This window comes from Centroberyx gerrardi, chromosome 2, assembly GCF_048128805.1.
Source record: "Centroberyx gerrardi isolate f3 chromosome 2, fCenGer3.hap1.cur.20231027, whole genome shotgun sequence".
NCBI classification, from domain to species: domain Eukaryota; kingdom Metazoa; phylum Chordata; class Actinopteri; order Beryciformes; family Berycidae; genus Centroberyx; species Centroberyx gerrardi.
This window is the reverse complement of record NC_135998.1, coordinates 13,095,773-13,119,657: the sequence shown is the minus strand read 5'-3', so window position 1 is coordinate 13,119,657 and position 23,885 is coordinate 13,095,773. Positions and strand designations below refer to the sequence as shown.

The 23,885-nt window shown below is 40.1% G+C and overlaps 3 protein-coding genes across 4 annotated transcripts; 2 read left to right on the top strand and 1 right to left on the bottom strand.

Annotated features, from left to right (window-relative positions):
• Positions 1-1,350: 1,350 nt before the first annotated feature.
• On the top strand, positions 1,351-4,230 carry pou5f3 (POU domain, class 5, transcription factor 3). Its single transcript, XM_071898693.2, has 5 exons — positions 1,351-2,112; positions 2,293-2,404; positions 3,034-3,164; positions 3,701-3,865; positions 3,973-4,230. The coding sequence occupies exons 1-5, from the start codon at positions 1,351-1,353 to the stop codon at positions 4,228-4,230; spliced, it is 1,428 nt and encodes a 475-aa protein (XP_071754794.1).
• Positions 4,231-7,688: 3,458 nt separating this feature from the next.
• fut7 (fucosyltransferase 7 (alpha (1,3) fucosyltransferase)) lies at positions 7,689-8,899 on the bottom strand. The gene has a single exon (XM_071898694.2). The coding sequence runs from the start codon at positions 8,861-8,863 to the stop codon at positions 7,808-7,810; it is 1,056 nt and encodes a 351-aa protein (XP_071754795.2). The 5' UTR covers positions 8,864-8,899; the 3' UTR covers positions 7,689-7,807.
• A 9,583-nt stretch (positions 8,900-18,482) lies between these two features.
• Positions 18,483-23,667, top strand: clic3 (chloride intracellular channel 3). Of its 2 annotated transcripts, none has more exons than XM_071898689.2 (7): positions 18,483-18,607; positions 18,861-18,989; positions 20,365-20,474; positions 20,900-21,025; positions 21,199-21,305; positions 22,201-22,376; positions 22,770-23,667. In XM_071898689.2, the coding sequence occupies exons 2-7, from the start codon at positions 18,954-18,956 to the stop codon at positions 22,932-22,934; spliced, it is 720 nt and encodes a 239-aa protein (XP_071754790.1). In that variant the 5' UTR covers positions 18,483-18,607; positions 18,861-18,953; the 3' UTR covers positions 22,935-23,667. The 2 variants fall into 2 exon arrangements, with proteins under 2 accessions (XP_071754790.1, XP_071754789.1); XM_071898688.2 differs by having other exon boundaries at positions 18,858-18,989.
• The last annotated feature ends 218 nt before the right edge of the window (positions 23,668-23,885 follow it).

Here is a 23,885-nt window from a genome sequence, read left to right as displayed (position 1 = left end):
ATGATTTGTTAACATGGATAGGCTATTTCTGCAGTGTATCAAATCTTTAGAAATAGCCTAGAAATAGAAATATCTGCACTGGCCGTTTTTTCGCCCATATCAGCAGTTTTTCTCGAATATTTTTGAAACATAGACCTATATGTCATTTTCAGCTTAAACAGCTCAGATCTGAAGGCGTCATGCTAAGCCTAATTAGGCACAAATTCTGGAGCTTTACCCCCAAACAAGCTTTCACCTCAACTTGACAACACTTGTTCTCCCTTATCTGCTACCAGTCTCTCATGGGTGCAAATTTCACCCTCTGTGCTTTGCCGATGTCACATGCTTTCACATGCTTGTACTGTCAAAGCATTTTGAAAACATTAAATGAATTAGCCTACCCTATGATTGTTGCAGACTTTTTTTTCTTTTCAAATTAAATGGAGCCCAGATAACCAATTTAATTTGTTTGATCATATTTATTTAGGCTTACGTTCTCAACAATTTGTTAGTTTAAATGTTAGTGACTGAAATGGATTCAGGCCATACTGAAACCTCAATCACGGGGATTTTAATATCAAAGCCATCTCCTTAAGGGTGAATAATTTAAACAAACTGAGCATAATGATTCATGTATGAGGTGAGCTAGTTATAGTGTTACAGTATGTATGTATTTACAAGAGCAGCTACCCATGCCTATTTAGCAATGTAAATAGGCCTAGCCTACTAAATATTCCAGGTGGATACACTTTGAATGGGTGAATTATGGATATTTTCCTGGGTGATGATTTTGCATTGCGCGCGAGGAACACTGTGTTTAAATTCAGTTGATTGTAGAAAACGTGGTTAGTAGCCTAGATGACCAAATTGGCTCAATGGTATGGGAAAACACGCCCACTATTTTGGGAAGAATCAAGGTCATTCACAAATTCACCATCAGCCGTGCGCAATTGTCTCTGGTAGCCAATGGGTGAAGAGATCGCTCAATCTCCAACACCGCACCCCTTGATTCGGAAAACCTGTGGAGCCAAGGCTAGAGAGGAGCATTTGAGCTTGAAGGTGAGGCGGGTGGCGGTGGACTCCACTTTATGGACTATTAGGCCGTAGCCTCGTTGGTGGTTATCTCGCACCAAAACGACAACTGCTTGGGCCTACATTTCTGCACAGATTTGCCCAAAGACGGACCGCTTGTGAATCCTCGGACAGACGCCGGTTTACTTCTGGAAGGCTTTTCCTTCACCTCTCCGTGTTGGGCTTGTTCGTTAAGTTTAAACGGATGAACAGGCTTAAAATCAATCGCCGCTAGTTTTATGGTTTTTTTTTTAATCTATGTATTGTGGCCTTACTGTATTATAGCATATCGCCTGAGAAATGTCTGAAAGATCCCAGAGCCCGATTTCAGAGTGCAACAGCCGGCCGTATGACTTCAGCCGGGCCAACCCCTACACCCAGATTTTGGGTCAGGAGGGTTTGGGCAGCGCTGGCTCCCTCCAGCTTCCTCACGGCGTCCTGCAAGACCCGAGCCTCCTCTTTAACAAAACGGCCTATAATGGGATCACACCGGCCACTCAGACTTTTTTCCCATTCCCACCGGTCGGCGGTGACTACAGGGGGTCCGACCTGCAGGCTGGAGAGTTTGGTCAACCCAAACATTGGTATCCTTTCGCAGCACCAGAGTACACCGGGCAGGTACCCGGGGTAACAGCAGCCACCCAGCCTACAAACCTGAGTCCTCCGATAGCCGAGACCAGGGAACAGATCAAATTGCCTGAAATAAAGACTGAGAAGGACGACAGTGATGGTTACTCTACGGAGATAAAGGTTCAACAATACCCAACACCATCAGCCTCCGCCGCCATGCACCATGGAGTCTACTATTCGACCCCCTGGAACCCATCCTTCTGGCCCGGCCTCTCCCATATCACGCCACCCGGTACCAATAACCAAAACCCATCGACATCATCTGCATCATCCCCATCTCTGTCCCCATCGCCCCCAAGCAACGGGCTTCCAGGGAACGCGTTTTTCAGCGGGGCCTCGACCCAGACTGTCCCCGGGCCCCAGGCGCAGAACCTGGCGTCCGCACGGAGCAGCGGGTCCTCAAGCGGCGGATGCAGCGACTCTGAGGAGGAGGTAAGAACACATTCCCATTGGATTATGTCTCTGATTTGAACCAAATATTTCTACTGGTGTTGTTTAGCATCAATGTGCCATTTCACATTATTGGGTAGATCATCTTTATATGTGCCAAAGGTGGACATTTCCATTTCGCAGTAGCCTATAGATATTTTGATCCAACTTCCTCTCCTACAGGAGAACCTTTCCACTGAGGAACTGGAGCAGTTTGCCAAGGAGCTCAAACACAAACGCATAACCTTGGGTTTCACTCAAGCTGATGTAGGCCTTGCCCTGGGTAACCTTTATGGTAAGTTTGGGTCCCACATGGAGATGTTACTTTATACATTGTACTCATTATGTCAAATGCTATTACATCTTAGTGCTGGTTATGGAAGTTCTGATCAGGCTGCATTAAAAATGGAAACCAACGACTTGGAGAACACCTGACAAAGAACGATCCAAGTTGAGATGACAACATGATGAGATCTTACCAAACTAGAAACCAGAGTCACAATGCTAAACTGTGATGCTTTGCCAAGATGTTCAACATGGAGCTACTCCATTGACAGTGAATGGGGGGGCCTGTGTGGACTAACAAAGGACTTTAGAGAGTTTGATGTACAAACTAAGCTTAATTTCATGATGGCATTAACTCCTCTGAACCAGGAATTTTAACCGCATCCATGAAAATGGCACCGGAAACATGTTTTCCTGTACATTCTCAGTGGAGGTAGGCATTGGTGTGATGTACACAATGTTCACTAGTGCAAATTAAACTGTCTTAGGCCAACTCCTGAAAGCAGTATTCAATAATCAAAACTGGTCTCAGATCAGGACACTTGGCATACTTGAAGCTTATATCAAGGTTTTGGTTTTTCAGTCAACAATTGAGCTTATTGCCATGTGATATTTGACATTTTGTTTATGTGCATGCAGGTAAGATGTTCAGCCAGACGACTATTTGCCGTTTTGAGGCTCTCCAGCTGAGCTTTAAGAACATGTGCAAACTGAAGCCCCTCCTCCAGAGATGGCTGAACGAGGCTGAGACTTCGGAGAATCCCCAGGATGTAAGTCTGCAACTCTCGTCATTTTAACCCTTATGAAACAACAAATTCACTATGATCATGTTTATAGCATATGTCCAGAGGAGCAATTGGTGGCAAGCACAACCACTTTCTACATCTGAGACCATCAGGGCCCTTGGTCAGCCCTATCATAAATACACAAAGCTTCTACCTATGCTGATTGTTTTGAATCTCCATAAGTGCATGCATTATTGAATTGGGCTGGCTTTTCAAGTTTGTCTAACTCCTGCTGAGCAAAACCTCAGCTGACCCCCTTGCTATCTCGTGAGGCTTAAAATGATGCCATCCGGTGGCTGTAATGAGGCTGTATAGTGATTACAAGAAACCTCACTTGAACCTGGGCCTACATGACTCCAATCAAAGGAGAATAACCATAGTCAAGCCCCAAATCTGTACAGTACATAGTAAGTACTAACCATACTGCATAGTATGGCATGTGGTACGTGGCAAATAAACATGTTGCAACATGAGTATTCAACATGGCATCAAATCTTACTAACATGTTTCTGATTTCTCAGATGTACAAGATTGAGCGAGTATTTGTTGACACCAGAAAGAGGAAGAGAAGGACCAGCTTGGAGGGGACGGTGCGCTCTGCTCTGGAGTCCTACTTTGTCAAGTGTCCCAAGCCCAACACCCAGGAGATTACACACATCTCTGATGACCTGGGCCTGGAGAGAGATGTAAGATATAAACTGTGCAAGTGATGGCGTTTGCCTTTACATGACATCTGTGTCTAGTCGGCCACATTTCTGGGTTGTGTGTGTATGACTGGTGTTGTTTTTGGTAGGTGGTACGTGTCTGGTTCTGCAACCGCAGACAGAAGGGCAAGCGCCTGGCCTTGCCATTGGATGAGGAGTGTGAGGGCCAGTACTACGAGCAGAGTCCTCCCCCACTAAACATGGCCCCTTCCCCCATTCCCAGCCAGGGCTACGCTGCTTCCAGCTACCCCGGAGCCCCTCCTACCCTCTACATGCCCACCCTTCACCGGCCCGACGTCTTCAAGCAGGCCCTGCACCCCGGACTGGTGAGTCATCTGACTGGATAAACATGTTTCGGTAGTCCCAGCCAGCCCCGCAGATTCTCTCTCCACCCAACTGAGCTATCTATCCAACCCCCACTCAAGCTGGAGACTGTCCCCGATATCTAGTCACATCTAGATCATCTGTGGATCATGGGGTGGAAACATCCAACTTAAGGAGGCTCGTTTGGTGACTGCAGTAATGAGATGGAACGTGGTTTCTTGTTCCCGTTGTGATGGTGGGAATCATTGAAAGACTAACCAAGACCACCTTGTCTTCCCCCATTATGTTTTGAGTCCCATCGATTCTGATTGATTGGTTATTCTGATTTATTGGTTATACCTCCTAATGAAGTTATATGGGTGGGTTGTTGCAATGGGACAATCATGCAGCCATCTTACCAGGGTAAACCATTCTCAAAACTTGAACTATTTCTTTCTGCCATTCATGAATTCTTGAATAGTACATTGTATATACTACTTACCCCAAAGGCGCCAATTATAGCAGGTTTAAAACAATGCCCAGGTAAGATGGTTGCCATATGCTCCAATCCTGGAATGGACATGGTGTTTAAAATATGTGCAGGGTTACGGAGCCAGGACGCTCCTGCAGGTACCGCAGAATTACTGTAAATCCTGGATAGGTTTTCTGTGGTGCAGAGGAAGGAAGATCAGGCTAATCAAGGGAATCATAGTTTTAGTATTTAAAGGAAATATCACCCTAAAACAGAATTCACATGTTCAGGTCAATTGAATCCATTTTTGTGGGTGCAACAACTAATGGAGCAGCTCCAGGTTTCATCTCTTGAAAATACCAGCCATAGTCAGTTTAAGACTTCAGTTTTATCGACCTTGTGTGTTTTTTGTTTTTTGTTGAGGTTTTTGCATCTCAATGAGCTTTGTCTTAATGCAAGAAAATGGAAATGATCCCATACCCCTGTGAAATCTCCCTTCATTCTTAATGGAGCAGCTTCAGGATTTGCCTCATGATAGTTTTGGTTTTAGCTTTGAGAGATTTGTCTGTTCACAAATTTCGACTAAGCCGTCCAACATCATAGAAATATATAGACTATGCAAATTCTCATTTAGGGTGCATTTTCCATTAGATGATGCTTTTGCACAAAGTGGTTTTGTAACGCTGGATATTGAGTTAATTTCTTATTTGAATATTGTGTCCCTCTTATCTACGCAGATGTGAAGTTTTGTAATCTATGGTTGTTGGTGATTAACATTATTGGCAAACCTTTTCAGCTTCAATGGGGTGGTGAGATTCAAAGTAATATTTTGAAGGAATATGTTTTATAAACTTGAAGTGATTTGTCGCCCACAAATATCTTAGCTGCTAATTCTGCCAATTCAGCTGTATTGCACACTGTCAGCATTTTCTTTTAATGCTTCACTGAGGGGAAACATAGATCCTGGTGGGGAAAGACTGCGATGAGATGATCATGTCTGACCAGACGAATCAACTCAATCAAATTAACACTAGAACAGCCAAAATCCTAACCATCCCCCACCCCCACCCCCCCTTTTTTTTTTTTTACAATTTAATCTCAAAGGGTTTTTATCTTTGTGAAATGTTGAATAACACTAGATTGATAAAAGTCAAAGACTGGGTGCTCACTGGGGTTCATTTGACAAACGGAGGTGGATAATAACTACTTACAACTACGTGTAGATTTAAAACTACTCATGAGTACTTCTCAATGTCCGGACAAATTTTAAGCTTTTGCTCCCTTTTACTCGGGTAACGATAATTTTTAGAAATGAGGACAGTCATTTAAAGTCACATCTCTTGACATTATCCCCCATGATTCAAAATCCTGAAGTGACAAAAAAATGTATTATTTACAGGACCATGCCAAAAAGTGTCATCAGTAGCCGAAACTTTGGGGTACAAAATCTTAATGGATTTTAACTTTTTTAACTCCAAAATTAAATAGTATTATCAGTGAGTACCCATGTTTTGATCTGGTGTGACTAAAATTTACTGAAGTAAGAGTGCCTTTGCTTGAGTAAAGTGTCCTGTTACCTATTGTGTCAATATCTAAATCAAACCTGATCACTGAAGCTGATGCTAAAACCTTAATGTGCCCGATCATTTGTCACAATCTTTGCTTTGTCTTGTTGCAGCTACAGTCATTTCCATTTTGCGTGTGACACATTTCCCGTGACTTTATTTTTTTTTCCTCAACTGATTCTTTGTAAATGGTTTATATTGTAATTTATTTAAACATTAGCTACCCTGAGATGTTTTCACTCAAGCACCCTAAACCTTACCTGTATCTCTGCACCTAGTAATTAAATGAAATTACTTTACTTCAAACTGTTTTCGCTTCGTTGTCTTTTTCCATGTTGAAGCTGTCCATCTGTGTGTTGAGATGCATGCTTTTTAATTTTTTATTGTAGATTTGAGAGTAAAATTTTTGCACATGTCCCACCAGAAATTGAGTAAGGGCTGTTTTGTTATGCAGATGTAGTTTAATGACATTCCATTAAGCCAGCATGCCTTTCATTTACTTCCTCAAATTTGAGGAAGTTTGTCTTCAGTTCTTAGGTTACCATTGAACACTTTTAGAAATCCCAACCATTATTTCATATTTCCTATTCAAACAGCTTTGTCTACCAAGGCTCTTTCAGGCATCTATCCCACCAAGACTCATTCAGGCATCCTTTAGTGGATGCACCTTGATCAGAAACTTCCATTTACATTAAGCCGTATGCTGTAGCACACAGCTGTGACTTCTGTTTTTGTGTGTTGTAAGCATGACAGGAAATGAATCATGTGTTTAACGTACATGGATCACACTAAGCATGACCATTGTATTGTATTTTGTTCAAGTCCTTTATTCGCAGGGTTATCTGTACAATTAAATGCTTATGGTGAGGTTCAGGTCAAACAATGTAATGTGTGGAGTCAATCTATCCCTGGAGATGAATAATGGCACAGGGCAGTTTAGTGTCACCTTAGAGGTAAAGTGCGAGGGATGATGTCATCACAGCCAAATCAAAGTAGTTGTACAACAAATGCACAGTGGAAAATGTTCAGATCTGGTCAATGTTTTTCATATGAAGCGGTTATAGCACCGAAATAAAAAATGACTTTTTAGCTGATTCTATCATGCATCTATTGAACAATCATGGCAAAAACCAACCAATAAAACAATCACAGATTTTTGAACAATCCCATCTAATAAAACTGTCTCTCTCTCCCCAACTGTCACCCCCATTTGTTTACTCGTTTGAATGATCCCTCCCTGCATTATGTCCCACCCCAATATCCTGTTTCAACAGGAAATCCATCACATTAAGGATGCAAGCTCTTTCCTGCTGTTTGTGTTGCTCTGATTATTCCTAATTTGCCGATTATTTTCTTTGGACAATAATAAAACAGGGAATCAGATGGGAAAAATGAGTGAGAAGAGAACACAAAGTGGAAAAATGTATAACAAAGCATAACACAAGGGAAATATAATAAACTAGTCCTGATGCAGAAACTGAAGTTATAGAGTGTATTTAGGAGTGTGCCAAAAATGCTTAGGTGGTAAAAATCCCAATGATGTGTATTAGCCATTGAAATCATACCACATCTATGTGTGTGTGTTCATTCAGTGGCATTAACCCAAGCCTCCAGGTCTGAGTAAATCTTCTGTTGAGGTAAACTGTTGTACTGAGAGCAGATCCTGCACAGTCTCTCCCTCCAATCTGTGTGCAACTTCACTTTCCAATGTTGCTTCCAACTAAAATAGTCAGCGTAGCTTTCCTTGTCCTCTGCCAGTCGTTTTAGATACTTGCCCAAGTCCTCTACAGAGGCAAACTCATCAACATGGATGAAAGAGTTGGGTGGAGCCACAGCTTTGTAATAATTCAAGGACGGTCCCAGGACAACAGGCACCGCCCCCGCTTGGTAGGCATTCCTCCACAGCTTCTCTGTGATATAATCCTTGGAGACCGAGTTCTCAAAGGCCAGGTAGAAGTAGCAGCGGGAGATGGTGGGCAAGAGGTCTTGGGAAGACAGCCATTTCTTTATCCACCGCCCGTACACCGTCACAGGAACGACGGCGTTCAGGTTGTTGTAGACTTTGCTTCTCCTGTAGTGGGCCTTATAGTTGCTGACCACCCAACAGACCAGAGCGCTCTTATTCAGGGGAACAGCAGCCTCTGTGCCCCCTTCGACTCCGCACTCCCTATCGCCAGTCTCCTTTGGCAGCAGCTCCCCATAGGAGATAGTAATATCAGCATCCCTCCTGTAGGACATGGTCAGGTTGAAGACGTTCGCGTACGGCCGCAAGTCCCCGTTGTTTTCTGGGGACTCCAGGGACATCCAGACCCACATCTGGCCCCGGGACCGTGGAAGGTGGAGGGGCAGCTTCTGCCTTCCCTCTATTAGTTCTCTGTTGTGGAATACTACAATATCGGCCGTGTGGTACAAGGAGCGCTGGTCTGTCAGTCTGCAGCGGGGGATGTGGTAGCGGTCCCAGCACACGTCACCCTTCAGGCTGTAAGAAGGGCCAAAGGGCCAGTACCACAGCAGGACGGTCACGTTATGCCTGATAATGTGACCGTTGCTGAAGATGGAGGGATTTGTGGCTGTCAGCCATCCACCAAGGAAGAAGAGAGGTAAAACACACAGGAAGAGGAGGACGAGGCGCTTCCTCATTGAATTGAGCAAGGCCTTTTTAGTGTTTTTACGCCCCTGTCAAAAAAGGGAATCAAGAAGTAGGATTATGGAAGTACAATGAGATATTTATGTCTTTACCGTTTGCAAACATATGTCAGATGAACTGGTGACAGCAATAAATAAAAGTTAACACTTGAACTGCTAATATACTATTACTCCTGATAACCATCAACAGGTCAGTGTTACCTCTCATATTGCTTTTTTTTTTACACAAAATCCTGGAACTACCAACAGTTATATTTTTGTTTCAGCATGACCACAAGAACCAGCATCTATCATGTATAACATGAATATGATTAAAACTTAACTTGATAAACCGATATAAACCAACAATATATGGTCAGGTTAATTTCACCTTTTGGCTGGAATACATATATATGCTTATTTATTCTTTGTGTTTTGTCTTACCTTGTGAAATGCTGAATACCACAGATTTGTGGAAAGTCATCACATGGTTATAATTTAGATAAGATAAGATAAGATATGACCTGTTGGAGCTTCTAGTCATAATCACCACGTGTTTGAGAAAAGCTTTGTATCTTGAGTGCAGTCGTGAAAACATGTTTAAGTTTTAAGTTAAGGTTTTCACACTTGACATTTCTATTTGACTCACAAATTGTTTCCCTAACCGTAACCTTATCTATAGTAACATCAAAGTGAGCTGTAACCACGACAGCAGCCCTGTGACAGGATGCAGTAATAGACAATACAACACGTGAAGGCAAGAATAATGATCACTACCATGTGTTATAGTATGATTAATTAGCAACATATGTAAATTAATAATGAATAAAGTGTAGGCTATAATGCTATATTACCTAGACCTTGAACATCTATACAGCTCCACTACAAACATTTACAGATAGTTGTATTTAAGATGAACATTACCATTGCAGATGGAGCCAGATGAATTTCTTCTAAGGGAGTGGCCATCAGCCATAGGGGAAGGTTCACAAAGTCTTTCACAAAGCCTCCCCAGTGCATGATCATTTTAAGTTTATACTGGAGGCAGGCCCATCTGGGCTGTGTGACTTTTGAGAAACTTCTTAAAGTCCATCTGTTTAAAAGAGCTGTAACAACGCATTATGTAATAACACAACAAAATGTAATACATTTTCTCTTCATTATGTAATAACACCTGCATTTTGTAATAATCTGCCGCATTTTGTAATACACAGCCTGAACGCAATATGTAATAAATTTCCCCGCATTTTGTAATAAATTATTACATATTGCGGTGGTTATTTGTCATACATAGTGGCAATTCAAGGTGCTTTACAAAGATTAAAAGATTTATAAGAACAATGAATAAATAAATAGTGGTGTAGATAAAAACAAGATTTAAAAAAAGTTTAAAATTTTTTAAAGAACTCAACTTAACTAAAAACATCCATGAACAGTGTGGTTTTGAGTCCTGATCAATCAATCAATCAAGTTTTTATGTCACGTGTAATCATTCAGGTACAATCACAGTGAAATGTAATCCCGTCAGTTCTGATTCAAAAGTTTTGAGGATTAGGCTACTTTTAAGATGGACAGGGAGTCTGTTTCAGAGATACGCAGCATAGTGACTAAAGGTTGCTTCGCCAAGTTTAGCCCTGGCACTGGGCACTACTAGCAGCCCACTCCCACCTGACCTGAGAGGCCTGGCAGGAGTGTACTCCTTAAACATGTCTGTAATGTATTTGGTCCCACTCCATGTATTGATTTATAAGCAAGCAGCATTGCCTTATATTCAGTTCTGTGGCTGACAGGAAGCCAGTGTAGTGACTTAAGAATCGGGGTGATGTGGTCTGAAGTTTTGGTCCCTGTAAGAACTCTAGCAGCTGCATTTTGAATAAGCTGAAGCTTTTTGATGGTCTTTTTGGGGAGCTCTGTCAAAAGACCATTGCAGTAGTCTGCTAGAAATAAAAGCGTGAATGAGTTTTTCCAGGTCGGCTTTTGACATGAAGTCCCTGAGTTTGGCTGTATTTGTAAGATGATAAAAAGCTGATCTTGTTACTGCTTTTATGTGGCTATTTAGACTAAGATCAGAGTCAACTATAACGCCGGTCTTATTTAATATTTGGGAAGTTTAATTTAGCTTAATTGTTAAAAATATAACGTGTACAGATGAAGACATCCATTTTGGTTGGTTATTACATAATGCACTGTATTATTACATTTTCATTATAAAAAAAAGTGCAACTCCCGCATTTTGTAATAACCACCGCAATATGTAATAATTTATTACAAAATGCGGGGAAATTTATTATATATTGCGTTCAGGCTGTGTATTACAAAATGCGGCAGATTATTACAAAATGCGGGTGTTATTACATAATGAAGTGAAAATGTATTCCATTTTGTCGAGTTATTACATAATGCGGTGTTTTAATGCCTGTTGTTTTTGTTTGCATTTTGGCTGCTGGATGTTTATTTCTACTGTTTTGTTACCACTTACTACCTTTGCATGCTTTGTTCCTCAGTCTTTGTATGTCCCTCAAATTAATGGCGTATGCACTTGTCCTGTTGTCTGTGCTGTGATGATTGTAGCACTTTGCGTATTAGAGAAGCACATTATGAATAAAGGCCATTATTATTAGTAGTAGTTAAGTAGGTAAGCAATATATGTGACACCAAATTCAAGTCTATGTGGGAGTCCACTTAATCAAGTTTTGACATACGTTATTCTTTAACATTGGACAGTTCAGTCCACCTCCTTTCTTGTGAACAAACATTACTCAGAGCCAGACACAAGTTTTGGAGAATTAACTATTAATTTCTCTTTAATTACTACTTGCAAGTACTGTTTGGTGAGACTTCTGTTGATAGGACCCGTGGCCTAACTAGCATGATAGGCTACTGGTACTGTTTTTCTCCTTATGATCACTACTGAGGTACTTTGGAGGCCCTCAAACAAAAAGTAAAAGTGTGTTGAATTCACTAAAGTCCATCCTGCCATGTCCATCTCCCTCTACCAAGGTGAATGGTGAGCGTAGTGAGGACTCACCATCAGGTACTCAGGCCAGTGTGAAGGGACTCATCACCAGGTCCTGATCTTATCAAGACACTGTACTGTATCTCCGCTCAACTTGCAGGACTCTGATCTACATTGAGCAAAAAATAAGGAGAACATTGTACTTGAACATCTGTCAGGGAAAAAAATGATCCCCTCAGTACCTGGATTAATATACTGAATCAGATGTCTCTGTGAATACAAGTCTTTATTTATGCATGCATGGAGAGAAGCACATAACAACGAGGTCAGTAGTTATCAGAGCTACAACTTTTATACAGTGAGACAAATAACTCTTAAGGAATGTGTAGGGTGTTGCAGGCCTTACTCATCAAACTCCCAACTCCCAATTAGAAGATAAACACATTGTTTTTCTGCTAAGTCTGCTGAGATAAGCACTAAGCACTCACTCTATTAGTACATTTCCATGGTTCTAACCTCACAGATACATTTCACAGCATATAACAAGTTTAACAATCACACGTCCCTAAACTATTCATCCTTCATCATGACAATAGCTCATAAGGCACATTTACTTCTAAATGTTACAATCACAATGAAATGCAATATTTTTCCCACACATCATAGCTGCTTTTGCAAAAGCCAAAGCCAGAAAACTTAAAACTTAAAATCAGACTGTATTATTTGTTTGTCCATCAAACAAAAGATCGTAGGATTATCTAGATCAGTTTGGAAAAGATATCTTCATATTTTGGACGTGCGACTAGTAAATTAAACTTGAATATCAGGTCATGGAATACCATTCAGTCATATACACTGAGGACAAAGTATTGTGCAATAGATCACAGGCTAGAAATGAATGAGTCAAGTCAAGTGAATATATAAAAACTGTAACTGAACTGTGCACAAAAATAGGACTGAGAAAGACTTAACATGTGACAAGAGAAAGCACATAAAGCTGTTGAAAATAAAACAAGATATTTTGGGTAAGATTTGTGTGTGTGTGTGTGTGTGTGAGAGAGAGAGAGAGAGGGAGAGAGAGAGAGAGAGAGAGAGAGAAAATGTACATAAATTGTATAAATAGTTTACAGAAAAATTATAAACGAATACGCATTTCTTACATGCTTTTACATTTCTATTATATATTGGGAAAATGTAGTTTATGGACCAGAGCTAATACTTTGTGTTGGTATTTACATAGGAGCAAGATGAAGACAGGAATGCCTCGAGAATTGTTTCTACCTAGGGCCCCTAACACTCTGTACACGTCGGATAAAGGCTGGGTATTAGTGTAATTATTCATTTTCTGAAGGGCCTTAAACGCTCAGACTGTCACTGAGGAATCCAGAACAGGATGCGGTCAGAGATTTATGGTGATATGAACAGGTTAGGAGTGGCACCGTTACATTTCCTTTGCAGGCTGTTGTATGCTGTGCAAAGACCATGCCAGTTTCGTTCCAACCCTCATCACTGAATTTATCTTCACAGTTCACTTGCAGTTCACTTGTTAAAACCGTTTTAATATATTGTCTATCACCAGCTTTGTAACTCTTGCCATAGAGAGCGAAACAGAAACGGAATCAGAATGTGTGAAAAACAAAACCTCACATGGACCATATCGATACTGGTGATAGAGATTAAACTTACCGAAACCTTGCAATAAAAGACATACACACACGCACACACACACACAGTAATACACCCCAAGTTTCCATGCACTAACCTGATCAAGAGATGAGCTACCGTCTGCGCTCCGTCTTCAGTCACCACTGATACCATTTGCGGCCAGAAAACATCCAGAGGAACAGAGGTGCGGTGGGGATGCAGCTCAGCTTTGAGTGTTATTCAAACCAAATGACAGCCCTCTTCTTACAAGGAAGCTGAGGTGTGGCTCCCTCAGAGATGGATGTTAACATGGAGATTGTTGAGTGTGTTATGAGCTCGGTCTGCTCCCACCCTGTCTGTCCTTGCACGTCCGCTTTCTCTTCTGCCTTCCAGGAGATGGATGGTTTTATAGATGCTTATCTGCAAGGTGCACACTCAAACTAATATATCAGCTAAGCACGTTGAGATAATTTCCAAGAAAGTGTTGACTGCATATGTGCGCTGATGATGAAAGAGGAAGTGGTGAGCTTTATGTAGATTGAGGGTCACACCAGGGCTACTACACAAACAAAAATCATCTCAGTTAGATGTTGATGGGAAAAAGTCTAGTCCAAAATCAGTCATGTTTTTTGTTGGACCACAACTTCACTGATCTGTTTACAAGACGGTCAGTTTTCCAAGTTAGTATGGTGGTTTACAAAATAAGATGGTGATGGGAGAAGAGAATTAATTTTGAATGAAGTCTCTCCCCTCTGCAGACTCTTATTCTTTTCCAACACTATGCAGGTTCAGGGGCATGCAGGATGAGAAACTAGGCGTTGTTTGCCACCTCATAGAGGTCGCAGAGTCATTTTGAAAGAAGTGCTGCCATATGCATGTTTTTTTATAGCCTTGAGAGATAAAAGTGTGAATTACATGCAGATGACTTACAAGAGATATTCTCGCTCTTGGTGCTTTCAAAACGGTTTGCTGACAAAAAAGAAAATTCTAAAACCAAATAATTTTAGGTAAATGACTAGAAAATAAAATCTGAATATAAAAATAGGTGACCCCCTCAATATAGGTATCAGTAAATTATATCTATCCTCAAATACTTTGATATACACTGTAAAGTTGAAGAAATAGAGACAAAATCAAAGGTTTTTCAGGAAAGTTTCTATTCATGATGCCCCTTTTTATGTGGGTTTTTAAATGTGGGTTTTTGCTCTAACCAGTTTCTTCTCTTGCTTGTGTTGTTGACTCTTTTTAAGTTATGATGGAAGCAGTGTGGTAGATTACATTCGACTTAAACAGAAACTACATGACCTCCTCCTCTGGGACTCTGTGTGTCCAAACTTAGTTTGAGCAAAAAGAGGCTATAAAGAATACTGTTACCTGTTGATATGGGGGGGAAGTTGAAAAGAGCTTGACTGAAGAAGATTTTACAATAATTTTATCAAATTATTGTTATAAATCTATTTACTACATATTATATATACATACAAATCTACTATATATTAGCAAGAAGAAAGACAAGTGTACTTCTCAAGTAAATAGTAGAACAGTTGCTTCAAAGTCATCATTGTAGAAATCTTCATTGTACTAATCTTTTATTCACATTGTTTTTAAAGCAAGAAAAAATAATCTGTTTTGATCAATGGAACATCTACTGTTCTACGATATACGTATATGCATACTCATGCATTTTTCTCTCAGTCAAGTTTCTGTTCTCACGTTTCTGTGTTGTTAACCACTGGGTACACCCAAATTAACAATGTTTTGACCAATGCACAAATTTCATTCAACCTTTGCTGTCTCTTATAAATTAACGATTTACACAAATAAATCTTAATGAGGAACAAATTTCCTCCATGTCCAGGAATGCCCAGACTGCAAAGCAAACAAAAAGTAAAACTCTATAATATTCATTACTAAACTAACATACTAAAATTCATTACAATCCATGGGTACAGCCCTGTCCCACAGTAAAAGATGGTCATTATGTTCACTACATGTTGAAATCCATGTATTATTTAATTTGCCCTCGGCAGGTGTAAAAAAACCCAACTCATTATGCCTTTTGCAATTCATGCTTATATTAATAAAAAATACATAAAATGACCAAAATGCCACTGGAAATTGAACAATGACATCAACAGGAGGCAAGATGTGCCACAACAGTTTGTCAAGCTGAGGATGGATGTCCCAGGCCTTAAATGATCCAGTATGAGGTCTTTAGTCTGTTGTTGTCAAGTGTTGATGTCAATAAACAGATGCAGGTGAATAAAACTGGTATGGCTACCTATTGTCTTCGGAGGAGTTTTCACACGGCAGCTGCTCGCTTGCTGTGCAGCAAAGTACTAATGTGGAGGATCAAGAGGAGCCACATCAGACCTGACATGAAGAGTGAATAAGGCCACATGGATAACAATCATTCTTACATTTATGAGTGGAGTAGTAGTGGCAACAGTAGTAGTAATAGCAGAAATTCCTTGATTGCTAAAACACGAGTGAGGTAATACAGGGAATAAAGAACAACCAGGGCACTCCCACAATAGCCTAACCTCATACATCAGTGACATAAAGAAACATACAATGATTAAAGATCAGTGTCAATGCTCCTGGAAGGCACACTGAATTAATAAATTTATTAGGTACAACTCAATTGTGTCCGTTCCAAAACTTCATTGCATTAGGAAGATAGATGCCATTTGAACCTCTCTGAGAAGTCTTGTTGCTGAAAACAACTTCTGTATTGCATACAGTGAGTAGTACAGTGAGTGAGCGATTTTGTCCATGATGAAATTAATTTGACCAATGACTCTCTTATCATGCAGCTTCCCCAGTGACTTCATATTACAGTCATCTTTCTGAGCCTGTTGACCAACTGTCCCTCCCAATTTCAGCCTCGAGGCGTCATCTGAAAATTATTTCCATTGAGTCTGACATACTGCAACTTGCTTTGTTAGATCATTCAGAGTGCATTTTATTTAAAAAAAAATCAATGAACCTCCTGACCAAAATATGATTCTGATCAAACTATCAGTTCTCTCATATACCTGAATAGACAATTATCACTGACACTTATTTCTGGGCAGTACATAAAACCAAGGACACCATTATACTGCATTTGCCATCAAAATATCCAATGCAAGCATTCTCAAAATGCAGCCTGAATTAATGTCAAATATATGAAGTTTCAATTATGTTGTATTCAAAATGACCACTAGAGGGGAGTGTGCTACACTTATGAGTAGAATGACATCACATAATGAACCTGTTCATGCTTATCCATGTTTGTGTGTTTTTGTTAGCTAAAGCTGATAGCATGCAGTCCTTACAGGTGTTGGACCACTGTGCTTTGCTTTCATCTGAGGCTGCTCAAACAAAACTAAAGTGCTTCAATCATTTCATACAATTTCCAATACAGTTTCCAAATACATTCTCCCCGGTTTTGTATACACAATGCAAGCAAATTTTGTTTTTTTTATCATACAGTTCCTTGTTGATTGGTTGCTGTTAGTTGAAAAATTCAGGTCTGGATTGCTGGGCAGTCAGCTCAAACAATGGGTGTTTTGTGAAGGGAAGATAAACAACAAATGCCTTTCAACTCACTGTGCTTCCAGAGAAACTGATGGGAGGAGGCAGGGGTGTGAGTGGGAGATTTTCACAGGTTAGACTCTCTGGCTTTATTCACCAACAGAGATAAACAGGGGGTTTTGTTTTGAGTTATTCGCTTTATCTTTGCCAGCTCATGTTTTTCCTTTCAGCATTATCCCAGATGCTTGACTCCCTAATCATCATGATCCAAGGATAGACTCAGACAGAGACAGACAAAGGCCTGCAAGGATAACAGCTTGACAAACTCCTTCAGCGAGATCTCAAACAAAACCTAATAAGTAAATTACTTTAATTTGCCGTGCACTATCTATGAATGTAACGTGAATTCCACAGCAGTCATAGATGTCAATCACATCACACACCTTTACTTATTTTCTGTCTCTCTGTCTCTCTGTCTCTCTCTCTCTCTCTCTCTCCCTCATGTAACCTTCATGCCCTATTTGAAAATACCTAGTACATGAGAGCACTTTCAGTCAGTCATGAATGCTGATGAACAAGTGAAAGTATAGGCAGCGTGTATCCAAAATAAACACAACAAATGGTGGGAAGATGAGCGGAAGACTAAAACAGAAAACAAGAGAGAGAGAGAGAGATAGAAATGGAGACAGGTATTGTTGTCATCAGGTGACCGGGAGGTGAACCTCTTCTTGCTACACTGTATGAATAGAAGTATGAGTGACATTCACAAAAATAGCAAAACACATCCTCAGTTTGACCATCTTGCCAAACCTCAAAAACTTTGCTATGTGGTGAGAAAATTCAAACTGCAAAACTAATAGCACATTTTATGACATTTTTTTTTTTTTTTTTTTCAATTTCAACTTGCTTTATTGACATGACAAGTACATTCCTGTGTTGCCAAAGCAAATAGATGAAAAAGATAATAAAATAAAAATTTGAGGGACAACAAAACAAAGAAATAGAGCATAGAGACAAAAAGAGTAAAACACCTAAAGTGAGCATAAGATTATCAAGAAGTTGATGAAGTACCCAGTAAGTCATCTGTCCTACAGATCATGACATATTGTGGGAAACAAGTATCATTAATGAATGAAGAATAACCTGTTGTGATTATTGTAAATTTCTATAGTGAATGCAGTTCATCATCTTCTGATATGGCAGTGCATAGAATCTCTGTGGCATGCTAATAAAGCACCTGTTGAATTGAATTAATTAAATGAAAGTGATTGTGTGTGTGTGTGTGAAATAGAAAGACAGTGAGAGAGAGAGAGAGAGAGAGAGAGAGAGAGAGAGAGAGAGAGAGAGAGAGAGAGAGAGAGATAATGACAACAGAGAGAGAGTGAGAGAACTTATAGAGAATATGCTGGAAGAGCGGCTGAGTGGCTGGGAGGAGAGATCCAGATTGGCTGGTCAGACTGGTAAGTCTGGAGGGGGCGTGGGACTGCCAGAGCCTGACAGGTGTGGTGAGAGACAGAGAGAGAGAGAGAGAGAAAGAGAGAGAGGAAGAGAGGGAGGAGTGAAACACTAGAATAAAGAAATTCAGGTGGAGTGAAGACAAAGCAGTGCTGTTGCATCCAATGCAGGCTGTGACCACCACTGTGAGTAGCCTTCAGTTATGATTTGACTGCCAGTTTCATCTGACCTCAAGAGTGACATTCAAAGATGCAGCTACATGCGTGTTTGTCTTCCCATGTATGTTTGTGTTTGTGTGTGAAAGAGAGAGAGAGAGAGAGAGAGAGAGAGGGAGAGAGAGAGAGAGAGAGAGAGAGGCTGGATAATGGACATATCTGTATAGGAAGATAAACTTTGGACAGTCACAGTTTTTGTTCTTTGTCTTTGAACCAACAGTAGCGGTAACAAACAGTTTCTCTGGATCCAGTGGAGAGACACAGAGAAAGCGACACAGAAAGAGAGAGATAAAGAAAGAGGGAGGCAGAGAGAAAGATGGCAGAGGCCCCGAAGATTGAACTCTTCATTAAGGTAAGGCCGCTCTGCTTAGACTCTGCACTACAGATGTAACTGTGGCTAACGTGGATGCGTTTTCTGTTTATTATTATGAAAAGCAGAAGCGAATTATTACATATAACCAATCCCATAACAGCAATTCAAACATATTTCACACTGCACACTAGGAAGGGATAACTTGACATTTTGAATTTTAACCGCGGTTGCTTCTCTTGCAGCTTGCTGTGGCCCTGAATTTCAGGAATGCTAGCAAGTCTGTTTAGACAAACTGTACAACCAATAAAGACCCCTGCAAACCCTGAATTTCCAAATGTCAAAGTATCTGCTTAACCATGTTTTTTTCACATTTCTGATTGTTTCTCATTTATTCGTAGGCTGAAATAATACAGTTGTTCAGGTGATAGAGACCTTCAAACATGATGATTCAGCTTGTCAAACTGTTTAAAGATAAACTGTCTGAACCCTTGGAAGACTACAGTATTATCATATGTTGTGGTGAATTATAGTACCATATGTACAATTATAATGATACATTATGTAATATCATTATTATTCTATGCTAGACTGTTGTAACTGACATCTGCTGTGGTCTAAAACAACACTGGTCTAAAACAAATAGTAGTATTGATAATAAAAGATGCAGAACTGTTGATCTTGCTCTAGCCCTTATCATTTTTGCGAGTATCAGTGTGAGAGCCGATGGTGAGCAGTAGAAACTGAAAAGAGGCCTGTCCAGTTTCTGTGTTTTCTTTGATCCTTCACAGAAAATGCCATTGCTTCCGCACATGCCAGTGACTCAGTGTTATCAGACTGTGAAGGAGATGATATTATAGTTGAGATACCAAACACCAGTTTAATACATACATAGTGGAAAGGAGCATTAACCTTCTATTTTAAATGCTTTAACAATTTGTGTAGACTGTCAGAGCAGAGCAGGAAAGACAAGAATATCTGTGCAGGAATTCATGTTGGCTTCATCCAGACTTCCCCTACAGTAAGATCTGGCACAGAGGAATTCAAGCTATAATTTTGCCAATTGTGCTCCACTCAAAACTTAAGCTCTATGACCAATTGGTGTATTGGATCTGAATGCAAACTGTGGCAGCTGGTATCTACTCTGCTCATCAGGGGGAGTGACCTGGTCGAACAAACATGACTTGTGATTGCTTGATTGTCTGATTGTCTGCATGAAGCTACCATTGCACCATTACATGAGCGTTTCCATTATGGAAATGTTTTCACATTTGTAAATATTATTTTCACCTCACTGTTTTGGGCAATGCATTTGTTGCTCTTTCTCTTACTCCTTTCTCTCTCTCCTGTGTGTGTGTGTGTGTGTGTGTGTGTGTGTGTGTGTGTGTGTGTGTGTGTCTGTTTGTGTATCTTTCAGGCCAGTGATGACACTGAGAGCGTAGGGAACTGTCCTTTCTGTCAGAGACTCTTCATGATTCTCTGGTTGAAAGGGGTCAACTTCACCCTCACCACTGTGGACATGAAGCGGTGAGAGTTTCTCTGTCTGTTATTCTGTTGTTATTGTAAGGCATAAAACTGAACATGAGAATGCTAGTTGGCATATTATCAATATCAAGTGTTGAGATGGAATTTATTGGAAGAAAAATACTCTCTGTTTACTGGTATGAATTAAAGTTTGGAGATTATTGTGAACTAATTATTCCGTTATTAGAATATCTAACTTTGAACTCTCTGACTCTCTGACTCTCTGACTGAAAAGGCTATCGAAGCACTTTGTCCTGAAAGTAACCTGGAAATGAGTTTAAAACACACAACTTAGGAAAGGCATCCATTTTTTGGTGATAGAGTGTTATGCTTTTCTTGAATGATTCCTTCAAGGTTGGAAAGTTCATCATTTTTTTGCTCTGACCAGGTTTGGTGAGCTAAACGTTGTTTGTGCTGTTCCTCTGCAGGGCTCCTGACGTGCTGAGGGATTTGGCTCCAGGCTCTCAGCCTCCCTTCCTCATCTATAACACTGAGGTCCGAACAGACACCAACAAGATTGAGGAGTTCCTGGAGGAGGCTTTAGCCCCACCAGAGTGAGCGGAGTGCATATACTCTTTCACTCTTTTTATTCTGCAACACAAAAGAATATATGAAGTATCTTGTCGTTGAGTATCTTGAAAAACACTATGTTAATGAAATATCTTGTTATTATGAATGAATGCATATATGCACACACACACAAATATTTGTATTTCTCCAATGACAGGTATCCAAAACTGTGCTGTCGATACAAAGAGTCCAATGGTGCCGGTGATGACATCTTCCATAAATTCTCAGCATATATCAAGAATCCCAACCCCGGACTTAATGAGAGTAGGAGCATTAGTTTGACATTTCAAAATGATATTACAGTAATTTGTGTTTCATCAAGTACGTACATTTCTATGTTCCTCATTTCCACATGAGGGAACTTCTGACCCCAAGGCTACAAATGCACCCAGTGAGTCAAAGGACAGTTCTGTATCACAGTCCTCTTGGTTCCTAGTAAATCATAGGAAACAGTTGCTTTTTGATTTGCAAAAAAACATATGCAAAAATATAATTTTCAATATAACTATGGGGAAAGTGATATCACAATCAAGCTTTTGTGCGGCGATAGCCTCAAGGTAAGGGAACCAGGTCTGTCGTCAAAAAGTAAATGTTTCAAATTCCTGGACTGGCTACAGGAAAATCTAGCCCGGGAAAGTCAATGAGTCACTGACTCTCCTCCCTCAGCAGTCACCCTCAAGCTGCTCCTAAACACGGCACTTAACCACCAGCTGCTCCAGTACTGGGCAGCTCCTCAGTCAGAATGTGTAAAACTCTGAATTTACAGCAGGGTATCGCTGAAAAAGAGCTAAGCTGCTCAGCAAACCTTCCTAGAATAAAAAAGGTTAAAAACTAGTAACAAATCCTATTTTTGAGTATCAGAGCTTCAAAATAGATTAATAAACGTATGTTGGCATGTCCTCAGGCGTGCAACATCCTAGGTTTGAATCTGACCTGGGGCTTTTGCTGCATGTCAACCCCCCCGGCTCTCTCCACTGTCCAATATAGCAGAAAATGCCACAAAATAATCTCAAATAATGAATAAATAAACTCATGAAGCTCTGACGTCAGTTCAAGCCCCTGAATGAAACGCCTGATCTACCTCTCTGTGTTGGGGATTCCCTTTTGTTTACAACTGGATTAAAATAAAACCTTGAAATAACACCTCTCTCTCTTTCAGTGCTGGAGAAGAAGTTCCTTAAAAGCCTGATGAAACTGGACAGATACCTCGTGACGCCTCTGCCCCATGAGCTGGACCAGAACCCAGATGCCAACGACTCTTCGCGCCAATACCTGGATGGCAACTCCCTCACCTTGGCAGACTGCAACCTGCTTCCCAAACTCAACATAGTCAAGGTTAGCAGAACACATGAGAGGGGTAGTTAGCAGAGCATATTGTAATTGCTCTGCCAACTGGTGCAAGTTTTTTTCCACCATAAAGGACAGAAATCTTTTCATTGTTATCTCAGTAGAAAAGAAGGATAGAATTTCTTAAACTGCAAAAGTGTCAAGTGAAAGAGCTGTAAAAGTAGCATCACCAGGATCATCACCAAAAATGTCTTTATTTGGTTCGGTTTACTGCTATAAAGTGAGAATTTCTTAAACCATGTCTGGGATTTAACTTTTTTCGTCTGCACAATCTGTGGGTAATCTTCTTTTTTTTGTTTTTACCTCACTCACACTGATTTCTTTTATTGCAAATAACACAAACTTAAATATCTCCTAAATATCTGTCATCCTCTCCCCCAGGTGGTGTGTAAGAAGTACCGTGACTTCTCCATTCCTGCAGCACTGCCAGGTCTGACGCGTTACCTGGAAAATGCCTACCGACAAGACGAGTTCCGCTACACCTGCCCCGATGACTCAGAGATCCTCCTGGCCTACCAATCTGTGGCCAAGTACCTCAACAAATAGATCAAGAGAGAGGGATAAAGCAAAAAAAAAAAAAGAAGAAGTGAGAAAGAGGGGGAGTAGAATGAGGAACTAGTAGAAAGAGAAATGAAAGCTTTAAAATCACAGAAAACTGGACACGTTTTCTGTTTAATTTGTGTCAAAGTTGTGTGAGCCCCTGATGAAAATAGTTTGTGTTCACTAATGTGCTTCTTGTGTGTATTGTTATGTTTATGAATTGGGTTCTGATGCTGTAGCAGACAAACTGCTGCTTCAAAGTTGCTTAAAAATTATATCTACATTGGTGTACTATTGCATCTTGTAGTTGTATTGATCTGGATTTCTTATTCTACCCCTATAAGATAAAGAAAGCACTGTAAATCCCAGAAAATATTTGTGTTACATCTGGCCGTGAAGGCATGTACTGTATGTAAGCGCTTAGTCTATATATGTAAATTGCAAATAATTAATTTGTCAGATTTTGTGTTGAAGTCAGACAAACTTTGAACCAGATTTATGTTGTTTTTACATGTTTAGAAATCTTTGGAAACCAGTTATGAAGTAATATATGTAAAGTAAAAACAAAACAAACCGCCTTGAGTATGGAGTAGTATTGAGACAAGAGGCACTGACTCTGTGAAGCTATACTTTCTTTTACAATGACTTTTTAGTTTTATGATGTTTTCAAACTAACAAAGAATATTGTTAAGCTTAGTGAAATTTATTTAACACCATCCAATTTTAAAGTTTTTTTTCCAGCCTATCGATGATTTTGCTTTTCAGTAAAGTAATCAAATGTAAGTTGAAGATGTTCTGATAGAATTGCAGTATGCGTCTCAGCAATGAGTCAGTATGCTTAATAAATAACTTTGATGTAATGCTAATTGTAAATGTGTTTAATGTGGTCAGTACTATTGGGAGAGTTAGGTAATATTGTGTAATATTGTGTAATTTAATTTATAACTTGTATTTTGA

Coding starts and splice junctions, on each gene's coding strand:
- pou5f3 (XM_071898693.2), top strand. CDS start 1,351: ATGTCTGAAAGATCCCAGAGCCCGATTTCAGAGTGCAACAGCCGGCCG. Junction 2,113..2,292: donor GCAGCGACTCTGAGGAGGAG/GTAAGAACACAT, acceptor CCTCTCCTACAG/GAGAACCTTTCCACTGAGGA. Junction 2,405..3,033: donor TGCCCTGGGTAACCTTTATG/GTAAGTTTGGGT, acceptor ATGTGCATGCAG/GTAAGATGTTCAGCCAGACG.
- fut7 (XM_071898694.2), bottom strand. CDS start 8,863: ATGAGGAAGCGCCTCGTCCTCCTCTTCCTGTGTGTTTTACCTCTCTTC.
- clic3 (XM_071898689.2), top strand. CDS start 18,954: ATGGCAGAGGCCCCGAAGATTGAACTCTTCATTAAG. Junction 18,990..20,364: donor AGATTGAACTCTTCATTAAG/GTAAGGCCGCTC, acceptor TGTATCTTTCAG/GCCAGTGATGACACTGAGAG. Junction 21,306..22,200: donor CAACCCCGGACTTAATGAGA/GTAGGAGCATTA, acceptor TCTCTCTTTCAG/TGCTGGAGAAGAAGTTCCTT.